At 37.2% G+C, this 19,895-nt stretch overlaps 1 protein-coding gene and 1 pseudogene across 2 annotated transcripts in view; one reads left to right on the top strand and one right to left on the bottom strand.

The window, feature by feature from the left end:
- The first annotated feature begins 502 nt into the window (after positions 1-502).
- Positions 503-19,895, top strand: part of EXD1 (exonuclease 3'-5' domain containing 1) — a 31,210-nt gene continuing 11,817 nt past the window's right edge. The window contains exons 1-6 of one of the 2 annotated variants that reach the window (XM_016220390.2): positions 503-635; positions 4,004-4,072; positions 6,898-6,955; positions 7,517-7,644; positions 10,607-10,665; positions 15,302-15,388. In XM_016220390.2, coding sequence (XP_016075876.2) covers positions 503-635; positions 4,004-4,072; positions 6,898-6,955; positions 7,517-7,644; positions 10,607-10,665; positions 15,302-15,388 — 534 coding nt within the window. The remainder of the gene's footprint in view (positions 636-4,003; positions 4,073-6,897; positions 6,956-7,516; positions 7,645-10,606; positions 10,666-15,301; positions 15,389-19,895) is intronic. The other variant, XM_087822204.1, reaches the window with a different exon arrangement.
- LOC148094153 (U2 spliceosomal RNA) lies at positions 17,726-17,835 on the bottom strand (annotated as a pseudogene).

Raw genomic sequence — 19,895 nt, forward strand, 5'->3', positions numbered from 1 at the left:
AAACTCTGGAAATGTTACTGATTTAGAAGAGAGTAGATCACAGACATTTCTGGGTAAACAGTTTATTGCAGCATGTATTGGAAATGTTTTGCCAATACCAATTTTTTTTCATTTGTTCTTTTAGGGGTTTTTTTGGTTGCTATTAAAAAGATAAAAAGCCTCTAAATGTTCTGTTATTTAGTTAAGGAAGGAAAGCTGGTATTACTCCTTTTTGTAGACAAAAAAGCCAAGCCTACCTTGTTTTAAGTCCTATAGTTTTCAGTTCCCCATGTATAAAGTAGAGTTAGTGCTTACAGTGATCTCTTTTTCATTATCATTCTAAAAAGAGAACAAAACTAAATTATTCTCATATTTTTATTTTTCTTGTCCCTTCCAGGCATGGGGAAAGGGAAAATAACTCGACTCCTCCCAAAACATTTAAAAAATCATAGATCTCTTTTATTTTCAAATGCTTAGATATTTGAAGAAGATTACTTGAAGACTGCTTTTAGAATCAAAAAGCATGGATCCCAGCAGTGACTACCATTTCCTCAATCAAATTTTGTGGAGAAGGGTGAAACTAACATTGGTTTGTGGCATCTTTGAGGGAGTGCTCCAGCATGTGGACCCTAACAAGATTGTTGTCTTGAAGAAAGGTCTCTTTTTATTGTATTTTATCTATCATCTATCTATCTATCTATCTATCTATCTATCTATCTATCTATCTATCTATCATCTATCTATTTATTTATTTATTTATTTTTAAACTTATCTTTATTGTTGAAAGTATTACAGATGTACCCCTTTTTTCTCCCATTGACCCCCTCTACCCCACACCTACCCCCACGCCAGGCCTTCACTACACTATTGTCTGTGTCCATGGGTTATGCACATATGCATATAAATTCTTGGTTAATCTCTCACCACCCACCCACGCCCTCCAAAGGTCTCTTTTTATTTCTCATAATCTTCTGCCTTTTAAGAGATTCGTAACTGAGTTTGGGTGATGACTCTGGGCTCCATGGGATTATTAGTAGGGATCATTCCTATTTTAGGGAAGGGGTAGGAGGAAGATTAGTGTGCTGTTTTTCCTAACAGAGCAACATGGCTGCATATGCTAGCTTGTCCCACTTCTATACTTTTATTGACATGATTGTGGAAAATTTCAATATAGAAAGTATTTTAATTGGGTAGTTCTTTTAATTTTTCTCCATATGTATCTTGAAATTAAAAATAACCACTCTATTAGATAGAATTGCATTTGGCTTCAGCAGAAAAATCCACAAAGACGGTTATTTTTCTCATGCAAAAAGAAGTCCAGAGGTAGGTTGCTTAGGAACAGTGCAGTGGCTCAAAAATACCTGGAGGGACCAGATATCTTGTGCTCCTGCTCTGCCACCTCAGTGATTATCTATTATTCTTGTGGTCATAAAATAACCTCTACATCTCCCAGCTTTATTTCTGGTTTATTATAAAGCATGAACTCAGAAACCGCCAAATGGAAAAGATGGATGGGGCAAAGAGGTGGGAAGGGGCTTAGAATTTCCATGCTTTCTCTGGTTGTCCCACCCTCCTAGCTTCTCCATGTGTTCACCTAAAGCTACAATATGTAGTATTAAATTCAGCTAGAATATTGACTTACTAGGATAGTTGTTTTCCTGGCATAAATTTCAAGTTCACAATTAACACATACATAAATGGCATTTGAGAAATTAGGGTTATTGTTAAGCCATATTATGATTTTTGTGGGCTAGGATTAATTCATTTAGTAACCATTTACTGCTAGTTTCATATCCCAGGCACTGTGCCAGGGATATAGATAAGAATAACGTGGTCCCTGTTTTCAAAAAACAGTCTAGTAGTAGACATAAGAAAGATATACAGTAATGCAGTGTTATAATTAAAATGTAAATAATTATAATTAAAATTTTCATAATTATAAAATAAAGTGTTTATTATATTTCATAATTATTTTCTTAGGAATAGTTCCAGAAGTGAAATTACTAGGTGAAAGTTATGGATATTTTAAATGTTTTTGATGTGTATTTCCAAATAGTTTTGCAAAAGGGTTGTGCCTTATTTTGCTTCTAGTAATGAATGAATAAACTACAGTAAATAATCTAGTGTTGGGTTTTTAAAAAAATGCTCGTGTATCGTTCCTTGATTTTTGATAGTTTTGTAGGCAAAAAAGTGATATTTCATTTTGGCATGTTTTAAAATATTTCTAGAGAGGTGGAACATATTTCTTTACACTTGTTACCTGATTTTATGTACTATTTGGACAAAGCAGAGTGTGACATCACTGTGACAGCAGTGTGAAGGAAGGATTGAAGTAGGGAGACTAGATGCAAGGAGAATAGACAGGAACTATTCAGACAATTAAGGAACACAATGAAAGAAATGATGGGCCTTGGCAAGGAATGGAGAAGAGAAAACAGATTCTATAAATGCTTAGGAGATGGGATGAGTAACCAAGTAATCATTAGGTAAAGAGCAATGGAAAATGACTCCTACATTTATGACTCAGTTAGGTGTATAGTACTGTTATTAATTGATAGTAATGGTAAGAGGAGCAGGTTTATTGGTTACTGGGAGAAGATAATTATTTCAGTTTGAAAATTTTATAGTAACTCTGCCATTAGTCAGTTGAAAATGTGAGTGGAACTCAGAGAAATATTTCATACTGGAGAAATAACAGATGTCAGGACAGCTAGGAAGTCTATGTGATCATTCAAGAAGAAGGAAAAAATATGAATAACATATTCCTGGGGACTATCAATGTTTAATGGGCATGCAGAGATGGTAGAGGAGACTAAGGAGACTGGAAGCAAATCAGGGTGACAGTGTAACACTGGTTATGAGATGCATATTAAAATCACTGAGGCCTGGGTTTGGGTCCTAACTATGTCTTTTACTAGCAGTGTGACCTTAAGCAAATTATTCAACCTTTCTGAGCCTTAGATTCCTCCGTAATGGAGATAATGAAATGCCCATCTTATGTTACTGGATAATTAAATGTAGGCAAATAATTAGCATGGTGCCTGGCGTGGTAGTTCCAGGTAACTAGTAGGAAAAGAACTAAAAACAGAGAGTATCCTATAAGCCAAGAAGAAAAGAGAGAACAGTATCAAAGGATCCATGGGAGCCAAGTATGTTAAGACTAAACTTTTTTTGGATTTGAGAAATAGGCAGCTGGTGATCTTTGACCTCAGTAAGAATATTGTCAAATAGTGAGGGTGAAACTCAGTTGTTTTGGATTGCTGAGAAATGTGGGAATATGCAGCTGCTATAAGCAGTTCCATCTAAAAAAAATAACAGCATATTGTAGACATGACATCTGAACAACTAATTCCCTTATCTGCTCAAAGAAGAGCCCTGTGTTTGGGCCAGGAATTGGATTGTTCCTGACAATTCATATTTTTGAGCATATAGCATGACATGAAACAGAGTGTGGACTGTAGAAATTGAGTCAACTGCCTGAAAATTTTTCTGGAGTTAGGTGAAGTAAAAATCAATGGGAATATAGTAAGTAGATATAATCCTTAGCCCCAAAGGCCTTTGCATATTCTTGGGAGAAGTGTAAATGTTTGCTTATTATTGATTTTTAGAGAGAGAGAGAGAGAAGAAGGGGAAGATAGAAAGAAACATAAATTTATTGTTCCACTTATTTATGTATTCATTGTTTGATTCTTGTATGTGCCCTCACCGGAGGCGGAACCCACAACCTTGGTGTATCAGGATGATGCTCTAAGCAACTGAGCTACCCAGTCAGAGCTTCTTGGGAGAAGTTTAAGTTCAGTGTACTACTAGTGCCCTTTTAGTTTCTCTAGGGTTCCCTCTGTTCTTTATACTAGTTGTTTCAAGGCTATAGCTTTGTAATTTGTTATTGACTCCATTCTTTGGGGAAAATAATTGGGGAATTTTTATAAAACTCAGATTGAGCACTTTTGAGAGACATCATATTTTCTAATAGTTTTAAGGAATATTATTTCTTATTAACCAATTGAATTGTTTTCTATAACAGTGAAGAATGTGGAGACTGGTCGAAGTGTCCCAGGAGTGAAGATGTTTTTTGGGCATGAGATTGTGAATGGTGAGAACTTCATTTTCCTGAATGCTGTTATTGGGATTTGCAGTAGTAGTAAACTCACTGCACTGCCTCATTCCAATATTTGAAAAAAAAAATGTTATCTTGCCTTTAATATTGCACTTATGAACTCTTAAAGTTAGTATTTGAGAATTGACCCTTACGTTACTGTTTCAATGGATATTATGAGCAGAATAGTCTTAGAGAATTTTAGTCATCTTAGTTTTACAATGTGAGGATTGCTGGTGCCCATTACTAGAGACTCAGCCAGCAGGCAGAGTTAGGAATCTGAACAGAAAGGAATTGTCTTGATCAGCAAGCGAGTTTAACACTGCAGATTCACAGTACATCAGTCCCTTATTCTGAAATGTTTCAGAATCCAGAATTGTTCTGGACTTTTGGAAAGCCTAACACAGGATATATAACGTTCATATTACATAACACCTCAAGTGGATCTAGGCAGGACTCTGTAATAAAACACATTTCTATAGAGAAATGGGTGGATAATCATACTAAGTGGAATAAAAAAGGACTATAAATAGTATGTCAGTTTAGGTTTTGCTGCCAAAAGAATTACTGTTTTGTTTTTTTTTTTGGTTTTTAGAGCTTTTTGGGTTTGGGGATCACAGGAAGCAGCCCTGTTCTTTATTTCTGCCAACAAAAGCCATTTTGTTGAGTAGGTTCAGTTGTTTTCCTGAAAGAGTTTAGAAGCTCATCTCAGTGTGCTTCAGACAAGCCACATGGGCTAAGAAAAGGGCGAGGAGCAAGAACTATGTTTGCTTTCAAGAACTCAAAAGCAGAAAGCCCTCTAAGGAGGAGTAAAGATCAGTGCAGGGCAGAGAGATCTGGGACTGCTTAGAGCTCTACATTTCTCACCATTGGGGCAAATATGAGGAAAGGAAAGGACTCCTATGAATGAGAAATTACTGCTGCTTAAAAGATTACTTTGTTTTGTGAGAGAAGTAGAATTTAGGGAGAGATGAAAATCTCACCAAATTAATGACTGCCAATCCAGACCCACTTCTAGCCATCTATCTAACTGTTCTTTGTCACTAAGTATGCTACTGTAAAACTCTGTCCCTTCAACACCTTTTTATAATGTCAGTGATGGTGGTGGCAGTAGTGGGTTTCTTAATTGTGTTTTAAGTATTAGCCTTTGCAGAGGAACAGAGCTCTGATCTGGCACAAAGCTAGGCTGTGGATGTGTTTAAAAAGGGAAGTGAAGGAATTGCTACTATCATCTTCCTAACTCAGGAGAATATTAACCACTGACCAGCTTTGTGATCTGTACACTTAGATTTCATCTTCTCCTAAATTCTCTTCTCAGGACTTAGCCTTTGTTCATAATTTTTAGGCTCAAAAGATGGCCTTCTCCTTTGCACTGTGGCTCAATCAGACATGGAGGGGTCTCCCTGAAAAGCACCTTGAATAAGAATTATCATGATGAAGGATAATAATTGATTAATCAGTGTTTTTAGTGAATTTCACTTTCTCTGCCCCAAACTCAACACTTCTAGATAGTTTAGGGGAAAGACATTTGAGAGTGGCCCCGAGAGCCTTTCCTGAAAAGTAACTAAGTGTATGCAATTGAATCTAAGATACCATTAATTATAAGATACACTATTACTTTTCCCACCCTAAGAAAGAAAAGAAAAAAGGCTTCCAATTGTCATGTGTACTTACTGTAAATCATAACCAATTTCAGAGCTGTTTAAGATGTGTATCTTAGAATCAATGATACATATTTCCCTACATTCCCTGTACTGCTAGGTTAAAAATAAATGGTTCAGAATCTCATGGAATGTTTTCTCTCATGTATCTTTTGTGATTTCTAATCTAGTTTTTATTACCTTTCATGTCACTGAACTATTAATGTACCAGCCTGTGAGAGTTTGAAAGGGACAGATCTGTAAATGATTTCATAGAAAACCTCCAAACAGTACATAGTGTGATAGAAGGTGCATTAGGATTGGAATGAATATAAAAGAAAAGCTATCTCTAGAACCAATCTATATGTCCACAGAAGTGCCCTGGAACAAAAAAGGCAAACATAACATGTAGAGAAGTTCCTAATCCTGCCAAGGAAGCTACATAGGGACATATTTATTAGGAGTCTTCACAACCTAAGTGTCCATCAGACATTTGGATAAAGAAGAGGTGGTATATATATATACAATGGAATATTACTTGTCCATAAAAAAGAATGAAATCTTACCATTTACGACAACATGGATGGACCTAGAGGGTATTTTGCTAAGTGAAATAAGTCAGACAGAGAAAGACTAATATAATTTCACTTATATATGGAATCTAAAAAACAAAATAAATGAACAAACAAAAAAGAAATTCATAGATACAGAGAACCAACTGATGGGTGCCAGATGGGAGGGGATTGGGAGCTGGGTGAAAAAAAGATGAAAGGATTAAGAAGTACAAATTGGTAGTTACAAAATAGTCATGGGGATGTAAAGCACAGCATAGGGAATATAGTTAATAATATCATAATAACAGTATGGTGCCAGGTAGCTACTAGACTTATCGGGGTGATCACTTAATAAGTTATATAAATGTCTAACCACTGTGCTGTACATCTGAAACTAATATAATATTGAATGCCAACTGTACTTGAAAAATAAAAATAAATAAAAGGAGTCTTCAGTACTTTGGATAGTCTTTTCTACTCTATTGTTAGCATATAAAGGCCTCTAGGAACTAACATTTCATTCCCAGTTACTATTTGTGGAACACAGTCAAACTGTGGGCAGGGGCAGATGAGGGTGTTAATTGATTTCAAATTGGAAACTGTTGGAAGCCCCTTGTTTCTTTTACAGTGGAACTACTGGACGAAGTGGAACAAGGTGCAGTGGGAGGAAAAGCATCCTCTGTTAGGTATGATGGAATAATTTTCTTAATTATGATGTTACCCAAACGTATACATTAGGAAAGAAAGCCTTAACTCTAATTCAGTAGCTGGGTAATAGAAATGAGAAAAAATAGATGGATATTTTCTTCCATCTTTATTATTTTTTTAAATCTTTTTTTCAGTCCTTACCCAAGAAGTGAGGATATTTTTTCCATTGATTTTTTTTTTTTAAGAGTGAAAGGGAGGGTGGATGGGGAGAGAAAGAGAGAAACATCGATGTAATAGGTTGCCTCCCACACTTGCCCAGCAAGGGGCCGGGAGTGGACCTGCAACCCAGGTACGTGCCCTTGACCAGGAATAGAACCTGCAACCCTCTGGTGCACAGGCCAACACTCTAACCACTGAGCCATGCCAGCCAGGGCTTCTTCCATCTTTAAATGGTATATTCAAATCAGTGTAAGCAGTGGATGAATGGGCCCTCTCTGAAATGGAGGCCTTGAGTTCTTATCATTGATGTATGGCAAGGTCTGTGTATGGCATTAGCAACAAAGAACAATTCACCTGAATGTTGTTTTTTGTAAGCGTAGTCTAAATACAGAAAGAACAAGGTTGGATAAAGTGAAAGATGAAGACCTAAATGTATGTGAGTCTCCTCCTCCTGCTCCTGAGGCACCAACCACCTCTCTCCTGAATGACCTCAAGTACAGCCCGTCGGGTAAGCACTAGGCTCTCTTTATTGTGGTTCAGAACTCTTCAGAGTTGGTATAACCCTGAGTCAGGGCTCCATATGGAATGCTCAGCTAGGCCATTGCTTCTTGGTCCTGAATTAAGATAAAATATCATGATTCATTTGTTTATTTAATATTTGAGTGTACACTCTATCCAGTCATTATGTATACTGAGGGGTGGTATCTGTTACCTCACTGAGCTGTGGTGTAGGAAATAGACACTAAATAATTAAGATAAATGAGTATAATATATAGTATGCTAGTGCCAGCTGCTTTGGAGAGAAAAACAAAAGATAGAAGTCTCTGGAGAGGGTGGTTTAACAGTTTAGGTTGTCCAGGACAGGCCTTACCATATGGTGACATTTTCGTAATGGCCTGGAGAAGGTGAGGGATAGAGCTGAATAGATATCTGTGGAAATATTTTTTAGGTAGAAAAAAGAACAAATACAAAAGCCCTGAGATAGGAACATGTCAGAATCTTTACATAACAGCCACAGATCGGTGTAGGTGGAGCAAGGAGAGTAGTAGGACGTGAAGTGGGGCCAGTGAATCGTGGAGGAAGTTGTACATCACTGAAGGGGCTCTGACTGCGAAGTGAGAAGAGAAACCACTGGAGGATTTTTTGGATTTATCATTTCCCTAATGAGTAAGGATGTAGAGGATCTTTTCATGTGCTTATTTGCCATTGAATATCTTTGGTAAAATGTCTGTTCATATCTTTTGCTCATCTTATTAAAATATGTTCTTATTCAGTGTTTGGAGTTCTTTATATATTCTGGATACAAGTCTTTCTCAGACAAATGCTTTGCAAATGTTTTCTCTAACTCTGTGGTCTGGCTTTTCATTCTCTTAAAGTATCTCTTGAAAAGCAGACTTTTAAAATTTTGATGAACTACAATTTATCCATATTTGCTTTTATGGATTATGCTTTTGATGTTATGTCTAAGAAATTTTATCCTAACTCAAAGTTACAAAGATTTTCTCCATGTTTTCTTCTAGATGTTTCATAGTTTTAGGTTTACATTTAGGTCTATGACTCATTTTCAGTTAATTTTTGTATAAGATGTGAGTGTGGATCAAAGTTCTTTTTTTGCATATGAATAACCAGTTGTTCAGCACCATTTGTTGAAAAGACTATATATTCTCTATTCAATTACATTTGCACCTTTGTCCAAAATCCATTGTCCATAAGTGGGTAGGTTTATTTCTTCACACTGTTTTATTTCATTGATGTATTTTTCTATCTTTACACCAAAAATAGTTTTGTTTGTTGTTGATTTATGCTTGAAATCAGGTGGTATTAGTTCTCAAACTTTGCTCTTTTTCAAAACTGTTTAGGCTATTTTATGTTCTTTGCATTTCCCTGTGAACTTTAGAATCAGCTTGCTAATTTCCACCAAAAAACCCTGCTGGAATTTTTATTGGGATTGCATTGAATTGACAGATTGGGGAATATTGGTATCTTAACAATACTGAGTTCATTGGTACCTTGGTTTTCGAATGTAATCGTTCTGGAAGACTGTTAGAGTTTTGAAACGTTCGAAAACTGAGGGATCAACAGTCAACAGCTAAGCCTCTGGATCTTGCTCTCAGCGGAAGCTGTGTGGCATGTTCGACTTCCGAGGTGTGTTCGGTGTGTTCGAAAATCGAAGCATTTATGTCTGGGTTTATGACGTTCATAAACCAAAATGTTCGTCAACGGAGACGTTTGAAAACCGAGGCACCACTATATTCCAATCCATAAACTTAGTATATCTTTCCATTTATTTAGATCTTTAATTTCTCAGCAATGTTTTGTAGTTCTCAGCATGTCTTACATATCTTTTGCCATATTTATCCCTAAGTATTTCATATTTTTATACTATCGTATACTATTTTAAAGCTTTTATTTCCCACTGGAGAGTTTTGAGCAGAAAAGTTACATGATCTGACTTCTGTTTTAACAAGATCTATCTAAATACTGTATAGAGAGATACTGAAAGGAGGACAAGGGTGAAAGCATGAATACCCATTAGGAGGCTGTTGAAATAAATTTTAGACAAGTGGGTGTGATGAAGCTTGCATCCTAGTGGTGGCAGTATGGTTGGTAAGAAGTAGAATTCTGGATGTATGTTGAGGTGGAGCAAACACCATGTACTGATAGATCAGATGTGGATGTGAGAGAGAGGAATCAAGGATGCCTTCAGGGGTTTGGGCCTGAGCACCCTGAAGTATGGAGTTGCTATTAAACTGAGATGGAAAAGACTATGAGTAGAAAAGGTTTGGGGGAGATAATTAGGAGTTTAGTTTCTGTCAACCTAAGTTTGAATGTAAGTCTAGTGATGAGGGGAAAGGTCTGAGATGTAGATACATATTCAAGAGTTAGCTATACATGATATTTAAAGCCTTGAGACTAGATGAGATAGGCCACCAAGAGAGTGAGTATGGATGGAAAAAAGAAAGAGGTACATGGACTGTGTCATGGGCCACCCCAAAGTTTCAAATGTTGGGAGATGATGAACTATATATTATACTATACCTATAATCTTTTAAGTTACATAATTAAAAAATAATTAATTTTCAGGACCCAGAGAATTCCAAACGTGTGGACATTGGCCCATCTCCAAGACTAATTTATTATAAACTATTATTTTTTGTTATGAACATGCTTTTAAAAAGTGTATGTCTTGAAGTATTTAAGATAAACCTATGATGAGGGAAAGATTACTGGATTATCACAAGAAATGACTAAATTGTCCAGTTCATAAGATTATCATTTGTTGGGCTTTTGTTTATTCTCAGTTGACAAAGAAGGTGCTAATAGTGTTCACTGTGTGATGGGCCAATGCAGATGATGACATTAGACACTTGAGTTGCAATAGAGTAGGAGTTTATTAATTTAGCTAAAATTAGTGGGAGGGCTATTCTGTTTCTAAGGAAGAAATATCTAATACCATCATTCCCTTGTAGAGGAAGAAGAGGTGACATACACAGTCATTGATCAGTTCCAGCAGAAGTTTGGTGCTGCAGTAAGTATTGCCTTCAATCATTCCCAGTATTGTCTACATATGGGGATCATGTCTATGTCTCAGAATTTTTCTCTTATAAGATCATTGATGTTTGCTCTAATAATTCAACAAAAATATTTGAGTGCCTGCTATATACCAGGCATTGTTCTGAGGTTGGGGTAAAACTCATCAATTTCCAGCCCTCAAGAACCTTACATTTTAGTGCAAGTGTTGTAGGCGGCAGAATGGCACTGGGTGTTAGGCCTGTGGTTCAGCAACACTGGACCTGGGTTCAGCAACCTTGGAACTTGGGTTCTGGCTAGGAAAGAATTCAGAGCCAAGACCCAAACTCTAAGAGAACATTTATTTGGTAAAATTACAGAGATGGAAGAAGTAGTTCCTAGAAGAAATGGGCTTAGGAAACAAGTTATAGAGAGTCAAAGAAAGGGCCTTTGGGAGTTGGGAGTGAGAAAGCTAGTGCTAATGTGCCTTGGGGGGTGGGGGTGGGGATGGAGAGAAGGAAAAGGGAAAAGGAAAGGCAAAGACAGGCGCAGGCTGCTCCTGGGTAGGTGAGCTCTGGGCCCTCCATCCTGATCGTTTTTGCCTTAGGGGAGGTCGGGGAAAGATCTCATTATAATATTTAGCAGTTTTCCAGGTGTGTCCTTTCAGAGTTGTGGTCTCCACTGATTGATTGGTTGACACCAAGGTGGGGGCCATCATTCAATGCAACTTCTTCTGAGGTCAGCCATGGCTAGTTGTGCTGCTTTTCTGGGCCTGGAGCTGAAATACAACTGAGGCCTAGATGTTTTCTCTAGGGAAGAAAGGTCAGGGAGTCCAGCCGCATGACCCTTGTTAGAGGAGGAAAGGCCACCCTTGGGGCAAGGTCCCACCCTACAGTTGTCCTTTTGAGGCACTCGGGGCTTTGCACCTGGTGACCTTCTGTACCTGGCCCAGTGTCCTTGCTCTGCTCACACAAGGAAATAAATAATTGTATATAACCTGGTGATAAGTTTTATGAAGAAAAATAAAGCATGATGTGGTGAATAGAGTGACAGGGAGTTCCTGTTTTTAGACAGAGGAAACCTCTGTGAAGAGGTGACTTTGAAACACAGACCTGAAAGAAGGGAGCCAGAACTTAAAGAAGGGAGCCAGAAGGTCAAGAACTTAAAGTTTAATTAGCAAGTACAAAGGCTCTGAGATTGAGGCACATTTGGCTTGTAGGGTGTTCAGTGTGGCAAATCACAATGAAGAAGAGTGAGAGGAAATGAGAGGAAACAGGAAGTAGATCAGGTTGGGCTTTTTTCGACATTATGAGTTTGACTTGAGTAAGATGGACAGCCATTGGCACTTTTCTTTATTTTTTATTATTTTACATTTTCTTTATTTTATTTTATTATTATTATTTTTTAAATTCTCACCTGAGAATATTTTTTCCATTGCTTTTCAGAGAGAGGGGAGGGAGGGAAGGAGGGAGGGAGGGAGGGAGGGAGGGAAGGAAGGAAGGAAGGAAGGAAGGAAGGAAGGAAGGAAGGAAGGAAGGAAGGAAGGAAGGAAGGAAGGAGAAAGAAAGAAAGAAGAAAGAAAGAAAGAAAGAAAGAAAGAAAGAAAGAAAGAAAGAAAGAGAAAGAAAAAGAAAGAAAGAAAGAAAGAAAGAAAGAAAGAAAGAAAGAAAGAAAGAAAGAAAGAAAGAAAGAAAGGAAGAAAGATAGATAGATAGATAGATAGATAGATAGATAGATAGATAGATAGATAGATAGATAGATAGATAGATATGAGAGAGACATCAATTGGCTGCCTCCTGCATGGGAACTAACCAGGGCAGGGGATCAAGCCTGCGACTGAGGTAGTGCCATTGGTCAGAATTGAACCCAGAACCCTCCAGTCCATGGCCCAATGCTCTAACCACTGAGACAAACCAGCCAGGGAGGGCTCTTTATTGATTTGAGAGAGAGAGGGGGAGGGAGAGAGAGAGACACACACATCTATTTGTTGTTTCACCAATTTATGCATTCATTGGTTGCTTCTTGTGTGTGCCCTGACCCGGGATTGAACCCACAACCTTGGTGTATTGGATGACACTCTAACTGACTGAGCTACCTGGCCAGGGCACCATTGATACTTTCAGAGGAGAGTCAGAAATTCTTTTTTACTCATATTTTAAAAAGACAATTCTAGATGTTCTGTTTAGGTAATTTCATTATAATCATTTATTAATTTGAAACATGGCAGTAACTAATTATTCAGCCTAGGGTATGATTCACAGATGGACTTTCTGGGTTACACTTTCTGTTTAGATGCAAGCTTATGCTCATGTCTGCATGGGTACATTTTTTTTTTTTAAATATGTCTATTGATTTCAGAGAGAAGAAGGGAGAGGAAGAGAGAGAGAGATAGAAACATCAATGATGAGAGAATCATTTTTTAAGGGAGTATTAGCTTTTTAAAAAAAATATATATATTTTTTAATCCTCACTCAAGGATATGTTTGTTTATTTTATTGATTTTAGAGAGAGAGGAAGGGAGAGTGAGAAAGAGAGAGAGAAAGATCTGTGTGAGAGAGAAACATTGCTCAATTGCTTCCCAGTTACACCCTGACCTAGGAAGGGATTGTACCTGCAACCTGGGTATGTGCCCTGCCTGGAAATTGAACCCACAGCCTTTTGGCGTATGGAATGACGCTCCAGCCAACTGAGCACACTGGCCAGGACAGGAGTGTCAGCTTTCCTTTTTTTTAAACAGCTTTACTGAGATCTAATCCACGTGCTGTAAAATTCACCAATTTAAAATGTACAATTCTCTGGCTTTTAGCATATTCGCAGTTGTACATCCATCACCAGAATGAATTTTAGAACGTTTTCAGTACCCCCAAAAGAAACCTCATACTCCTTAGCTGTCACCTCTAACCCCTCCCTAGCCCCTGACAACCACTAATCCATTTCATGCCTCTGTGGATTTGCCTGTTTAGAACATTTTATTTGAATAGTATCACACATTATATTGTCGTTGTGACTGGCTTCTTTTGCTTAGCATAACATTTTCAAGGTTCATCTGTGTAATAGCTTGTATCAGTATTTCACTTATTTTTATTGCCAAATATTCCTTTGTATGGATATACCGCATTTCATTTATCCTTTCGCCATTTGATGGACATTTGGGTGGTTTCTACTTTTTGGCTATCGTAAATAATACTGCTTTGAACATTCACGTACAGGTTTTTGTGTGGTCATGTGTTTTCATTTCTCTTGGATAGACACCTGGAAGTGAAATTGCTGGGTCATATAGTAACTTTATGTTTAATTTTTTGAGGATTGGTCGTACTGTTTTCCAAAGCTGCTGTGCCATTTTACATTCCCACCAGCAGGATATGAAGGTTCCAATTTCTCCACATTCTTACCTGAATTGTGGAGTTGCTATTAAATTGAGACGGAAAGATTATGGGTGGAAAAGGTTTGGAGGAGATAATTAGGAGTTTAGTCTCTGTCAGCCTAAGTCTAGAGATGAAGAGAAAGGTCTGAGTTGGAGATACAAATTCGAGTTAGCTTCTTATATTTAAAGCCTCAAGAATATGTTATCTGTCATTTTCATTATAGCCATTCTAGTGGTATGAAATAATATCTTATTGTGGTTTTGATTTGTGTTTCCCTGATAGTTAATAATGTTTTTAATGGGGTGTTTTTGGCTACTGTATATCTTCTTCAGAGAAATGTCTATTCTTTTGCCCACTTTTAAATTAAGTTATAAGAATTCTTTACAATCAATAGATTCTTTGAAGGGTCCATGACAACAAAAATGGAATAAGAACTTTTGCTTTGGAAATTTGAAGAGGTAGGAAATCCTTATCAATAGGGAAATCAGCTTTTGTTCTCAGTTCTGCAGCCTTCTTGTTGTTGACTGAGGATGGAACTAAACTGCAGCCCCCTCTTTTCATCAGTGATAAAAGATACTCAGAATGCGGAACACTTTATGCTGTCTAAAGGAAGGTATTGTGCTTAGCATAGTTACCATGCCGTTATATTCTTGAGTAATTTACCTACCTATAAAATGGGGAGAATCTTGTATTATATAGATATTTTCATAGATTTTGGATTAAGGATTTTAGAATTACATAGTGTTTTGAAACAGGGTAAGATTGTAGATAATTAAAGGACCAGCATATGTTCCTGGGATGCCACTATTTCAATTTTGAGTAATTCAGTGAATCCAAGATTTGAAGGGACCTGTAGAGTCCTTGTCTCGCTGATTCTGAACAGTAGATACTGAAACTCAGCCACTATGTGAGTTCCCTTCAGGTATAGTACATTTCTCTGTGCTAGGGTGCTGTTCTTTGATGTGGAATCTGGCCATAAAGACTAGAAATCATTCTCTGTAGCATTAGTGGTAACAAAAGGATCTTATTAGCATTTGGAATATGAGTGGTTTATTTTCCAGTTGTGGAATAATTTTGTGAAAACTAAAAAGAGGATCAGAAGTGTTCAGTGATGGTGTGTGTGGGTGTGTGTGTGTGAAGCAGACTCCTATTTTGGATTATTCAGATTTTGTGAGTTTAAAAAATATGATCCACTTTGTTCATTGCTAGCCATTTTACTTGTGTCATTCATGATGTCATAATTGCAAAATAATTCCTTGGAGAATTCATTTTCTTCTTTATTCTTACCAGATGCTCCACATTAAGAAGCAGAGTGTCTTGAGTGTGGCTGCAGAAGGAGCTAACGTGTGTCGTCATGGAAAACTCTGTTGGCTTCAGGTAAAACCTAGTTTAAAAAAACTTATTTTGAAATAATTGTAGACTCGTAAATTTATTTTAACTGTCTTTTAAAAAAATATATATCTTTATTGATTTCAGAAAGGAAGGGAGAGGGAGAGAGATAGATAGAAACATCAATGATGAGACAGTCGTCATTGATCAGTTGCTTCCTGCACACCCCTGACTGGGGATCAAGCCCACAACCTGGGCATGTGCCCTGACCGGGAATCAAAACGTGATCTCTTGGATCCTAGGTCAATGCTCAACCACTGAGCCATACCCGGCCAGGCTGTCTTCTTTTTTAAAAAAAGTATGTTTTTATTGACTTCAAAGAGAGGAAGGGAGAAGGAGAGATAGAAACATCAATGTTGAGAGAGAGTCATTGATCAGTTTCCTCCTGCATGCCCCCTACTGGGGATCTAGCCCTCAACCTTGGCATGTGCCCTGACCTGGAATCAAACCAGTCACCTCCTGGTTCATAGGTGAACTCTCAACCATTGAGCCACATGGGCTGGGCTAATATCTTCTTTATGTCACCGTACTATAACTTGTTTGGAATGTCTTTTACTCTTTTAACTACTCAGTTTATTCTTTTCAAAAGAAAAGAGCTTCTGTCTCTTGAAAGATTCACTTTTATAATCATTATTGCTTTCTCATAGATTCTGCTTGAGGTCTTCTTTCCCAGCTCTATTCTCTTGCCTCAAATATATGAAGAGTTTCTCATCTTTCCTTTTGTTTGGTAGCTTTCCACAGCAGGTTTCTACCACATAATTTTTATTTTCCTGGACTTGAGAGCTGTCAGGTGAAGGGTCCCCATTATGTCAAAAGAACTTTGTAGTGAGTTTTGCGTAGCCACCTTTGGATCAAGCTCAGCAGCATCAGCATTTAAGGGGCTGAATATCCAAATAATGCCTTCTATCCTTTGAATCAAGACCTACCTCCACCTACTGAGAGGATATTTTTTATTAGGATTGGCAGTCTGCCCTCTTGAACATCTCCTTCTGGAATGTTTACCTTCTCAAAAGGAAAGAAATGGAGATATCAAGCCCATTTTTGCTCAAGGATTAAATTGCCTCTCTTGTTTCATGCACTTTTTAGGCAAACCTTAGCTTTTAGATGACTAGGTTTGAGTTAGCAGCACAGATGCAAATTTCTTAAAACAAACCTCCACAAGCAACAAAAACAAAAATGAACAAATGGGACTACATCAAACTAAAAACGTTCTACACAGCAAAAGAAAAGATCAACGAAATAAAAAGGCAACTTATGGAATGGGAGAAAATATTTGCAAGCCATATATCTGGTAAGGAGTTAATATCCACAATATATAAGGAATTCATACAACTCAATAGGAAAAAAACAAATTATTCAGTTTAAAAATGGGCAAAAGGACCTGAATAGACATTTTTCCAAAGAAGATATACAAAATGCCAACCAATACATGAAAAGGTTCTCAACATCACTAATTATCAGGGAAATTCAAATCAAAACCACAGTGAGATATGACCTCACACCTGTTAAATTGGCTGTCATAAAAAAGACAAAAAATAAGTACTGGAGGGGATGTGGAGCAAGGGGAACTCTTGTGCACTGTTGGTGGGAATTTAAATTGGTGGGTCCACTATGGAAAACAGTATGGCAGATCCTCAGAAAATTAAAAATAGAACTACCCTATAATCCAGCAATTTTACTTCTGGGTAAATATATATATGAGGGAAATGAAAACAGGATCTCAAAGAGATACCTGCATTCCCATTTTTATGTTGCAGCATTATTTACAATAGCCAAGATGTGGAAACAACCTAAGTATTTATAGTTGGATGAATGGTTAAAGAAAATGTGGTATATGTATACAGTGGAATATTATTCAGCCATAAAAAGAAGGAAATCTTGCAATTTGTGACAAATGGATGAACTTAGCATTATGCTAAGTGAAATAAATCAGACAGAGAAATAGAAATACTGTATATATATATATATATATACTGAATCTAAAAAAAACCGAACAGCAAGAGAGAGTAGATTGGTGGTTGCCAGGAATTAGGGGAATGGGGGCAATTAGTAAAGGTGTTAAAAAGGTACAAACTTCCAGCCCTAAGATCATTAAGTACTGGGAATCTAATGTACATCATGATGATTATAGATGACAGTACTGGATTGTATACTTGGAAGATGCTAAGAGAATAGATCTTGAAAGTTCTCAACACACACACACACACACATACACACACACACAATAACTATGTGAGCTGATAGGTGTGTTAACTACCCTTATTTTGGTAATCATTTCACAGTATACTTATATCAAATCATCACATTTTATATCATAAACTTACACAAAGTTATATGTTAATTTTTTTTATATCCTTAGATAGAGGACATATCAGATGTTAAACTGATAAGAACAGATACTGCACTTGATCTTAACCAAAAGGTGGAGAAGCAATATATATGTTAATTTTATCTCAATAAATCTGGGGGTGTTAGTGGGAAGAAACCAAACCAAAACCTCTCTCTACCAAAATAAAAGGGTAGACTTCCTGGTAATAGGGTCTGGGCAGCTATAGGTTATTTCTTAATTTGCCCCCTTTGGTTGTCTAGGTACTAGAGGGGACATCCAATTGGTTAAATTGTCCTTTGAAGGCAAATTAAGCACATTTTCTCCAACCAAGTCCTTTGCCCTTTGTTTTTATTTATGTATATTTTTTCCATCACCATTTATCCCCTCTATGTCCTCTTTGTGTGTTTAACTTTAAAATCAAAGTATCACATTCTCTTAAAAGCAAAAATAAATAAATAAAATAAAATAATGGTAAAAGGCTTATGAGAAAAGAAAAATTCCCATTCCACCTGCCACTTCAGAGATACAGCCTGTTTTTTTAAAGAATCTAATAACAGGGTTATTAAAACAAAGTATATTTATATAGCACTGTACAGTTTACAAAGCACTTTGACAAACACTATTTACATTTTTTATTTCATCCTCCTTCTGAGTGTCTTTGATGCAAATATTAGTCTGTTTGATGTTGTCCTGCAAGCCTATTAAGCTGTCTTCACTTTTTTCCATTCTTTTTCTTTTTGCTGCTCTGATTGGTTGAGTTCCACTGCCTGTCTTCAAGTTGACAGATCCTTTCTTCTGCTTCATCTTGTCTGTGGAAGGGAGGGGGGGAAGAGAGACACAAACAGAGACATTGATTTGTTGATCCACTTATTTATGTATTCATTGGTTGATTTTCATGTGTGCCCTGATGGGGACTGAACCCACAACCTTGGTGCATTGGGACAACTGACATGCTAATAGTAATCATCAGCTACAATGCGAGGGTATACACAGCCCATACAAGGGGCACATCTGGAGCACCCAATTTGGTTGACTGGTGAGGCTACACCACTGGGCACTACAGGATACCTACTATATAAAGCCACTCTATCAAGACTGGGAGACATAGAAGATCTACCTAATACATAGAAACAAGACACAGGCAGCCAAAATGGGGAGACAAAGAAATATGTCCCACATGAAAGAACAGGAGAAATCTCCAGAAATAGAACTAAATGAAATGGAGGCAAGCAAACTACCAGATAGTTCTAAGGGTGCTCAAAAAACTTAGAACTTCAACAGCATATAAAAGGGCATAGAAACTATAAAAACACACACAACAGAATGAAGAATACAGTAACTGAAATGAAGAATACACTAGAAGGAATCAACAGCAGATTAGATAAAGTAGAGGATCAAATCAGGGATTTGAAAGACAAAGTAGCAGAAAACACCCAAAAAGAACAGAAAAATAAAATAAAAATGAGGGTAGTTTAAGGGACCTCTGGAATAAAACATCAAGCATGACAACATCCATATCATGGGGTACTAGATTGGAGAAGAGAGCAAGGGATTGAAAACCTATTTAAAGAAATAATGACTGAGCCCAGCCGGGCGTGGCTCAGTGGTTAAGCGTCGACCTAGGATCCAGGCGATCAGGGTTCGATTCCCGGTCAGGGCACATGCCCAGGTTGCGGGCTGCAGCCGATCAATGACTCTCTCATCATTGATGTTTCTATCTCTCTCTCTCCCTCTCCCTTCCTCTCTCTGAAATCAATAAAGATATATTAAAAAAAAAGAAGAAGAAATAATGACTGAAAACTTCCTTATTCTGGTAAAGGAAAAAGGTACATAAGTCCAGGAAGAGAGTCCCAAAGAAGATGAACCCAAAGAGGCCCACACCAAGACACATCATAATTAAGATGCCAAAGATTAAAGACAAAGAATCTTAAAAGCAGCAAGAGAAAGACAGTTACATACAAGGGATCTCCCATAAGACTGTTAGCTAATTTATCTACAGAAACTTTGCAAGCCAGAAGAGTTTGACACATAGTATTCAAAGTGATAAAAAGCAAGGATTTACTCTATTAAGTAGATTTTTTAATCCTAACAATACATAATGTAACTCTTTTCTGAAACTTCTGAAATAAAATTATATGTAAAGGAAAAAAAAAAAGCAAGGACTTA

This window comes from Miniopterus natalensis, chromosome 1, assembly GCF_054644295.1.
Source record: "Miniopterus natalensis isolate mMinNat1 chromosome 1, mMinNat1.hap1, whole genome shotgun sequence".
NCBI classification, from domain to species: Eukaryota; Metazoa; Chordata; class Mammalia; order Chiroptera; family Miniopteridae; genus Miniopterus; species Miniopterus natalensis.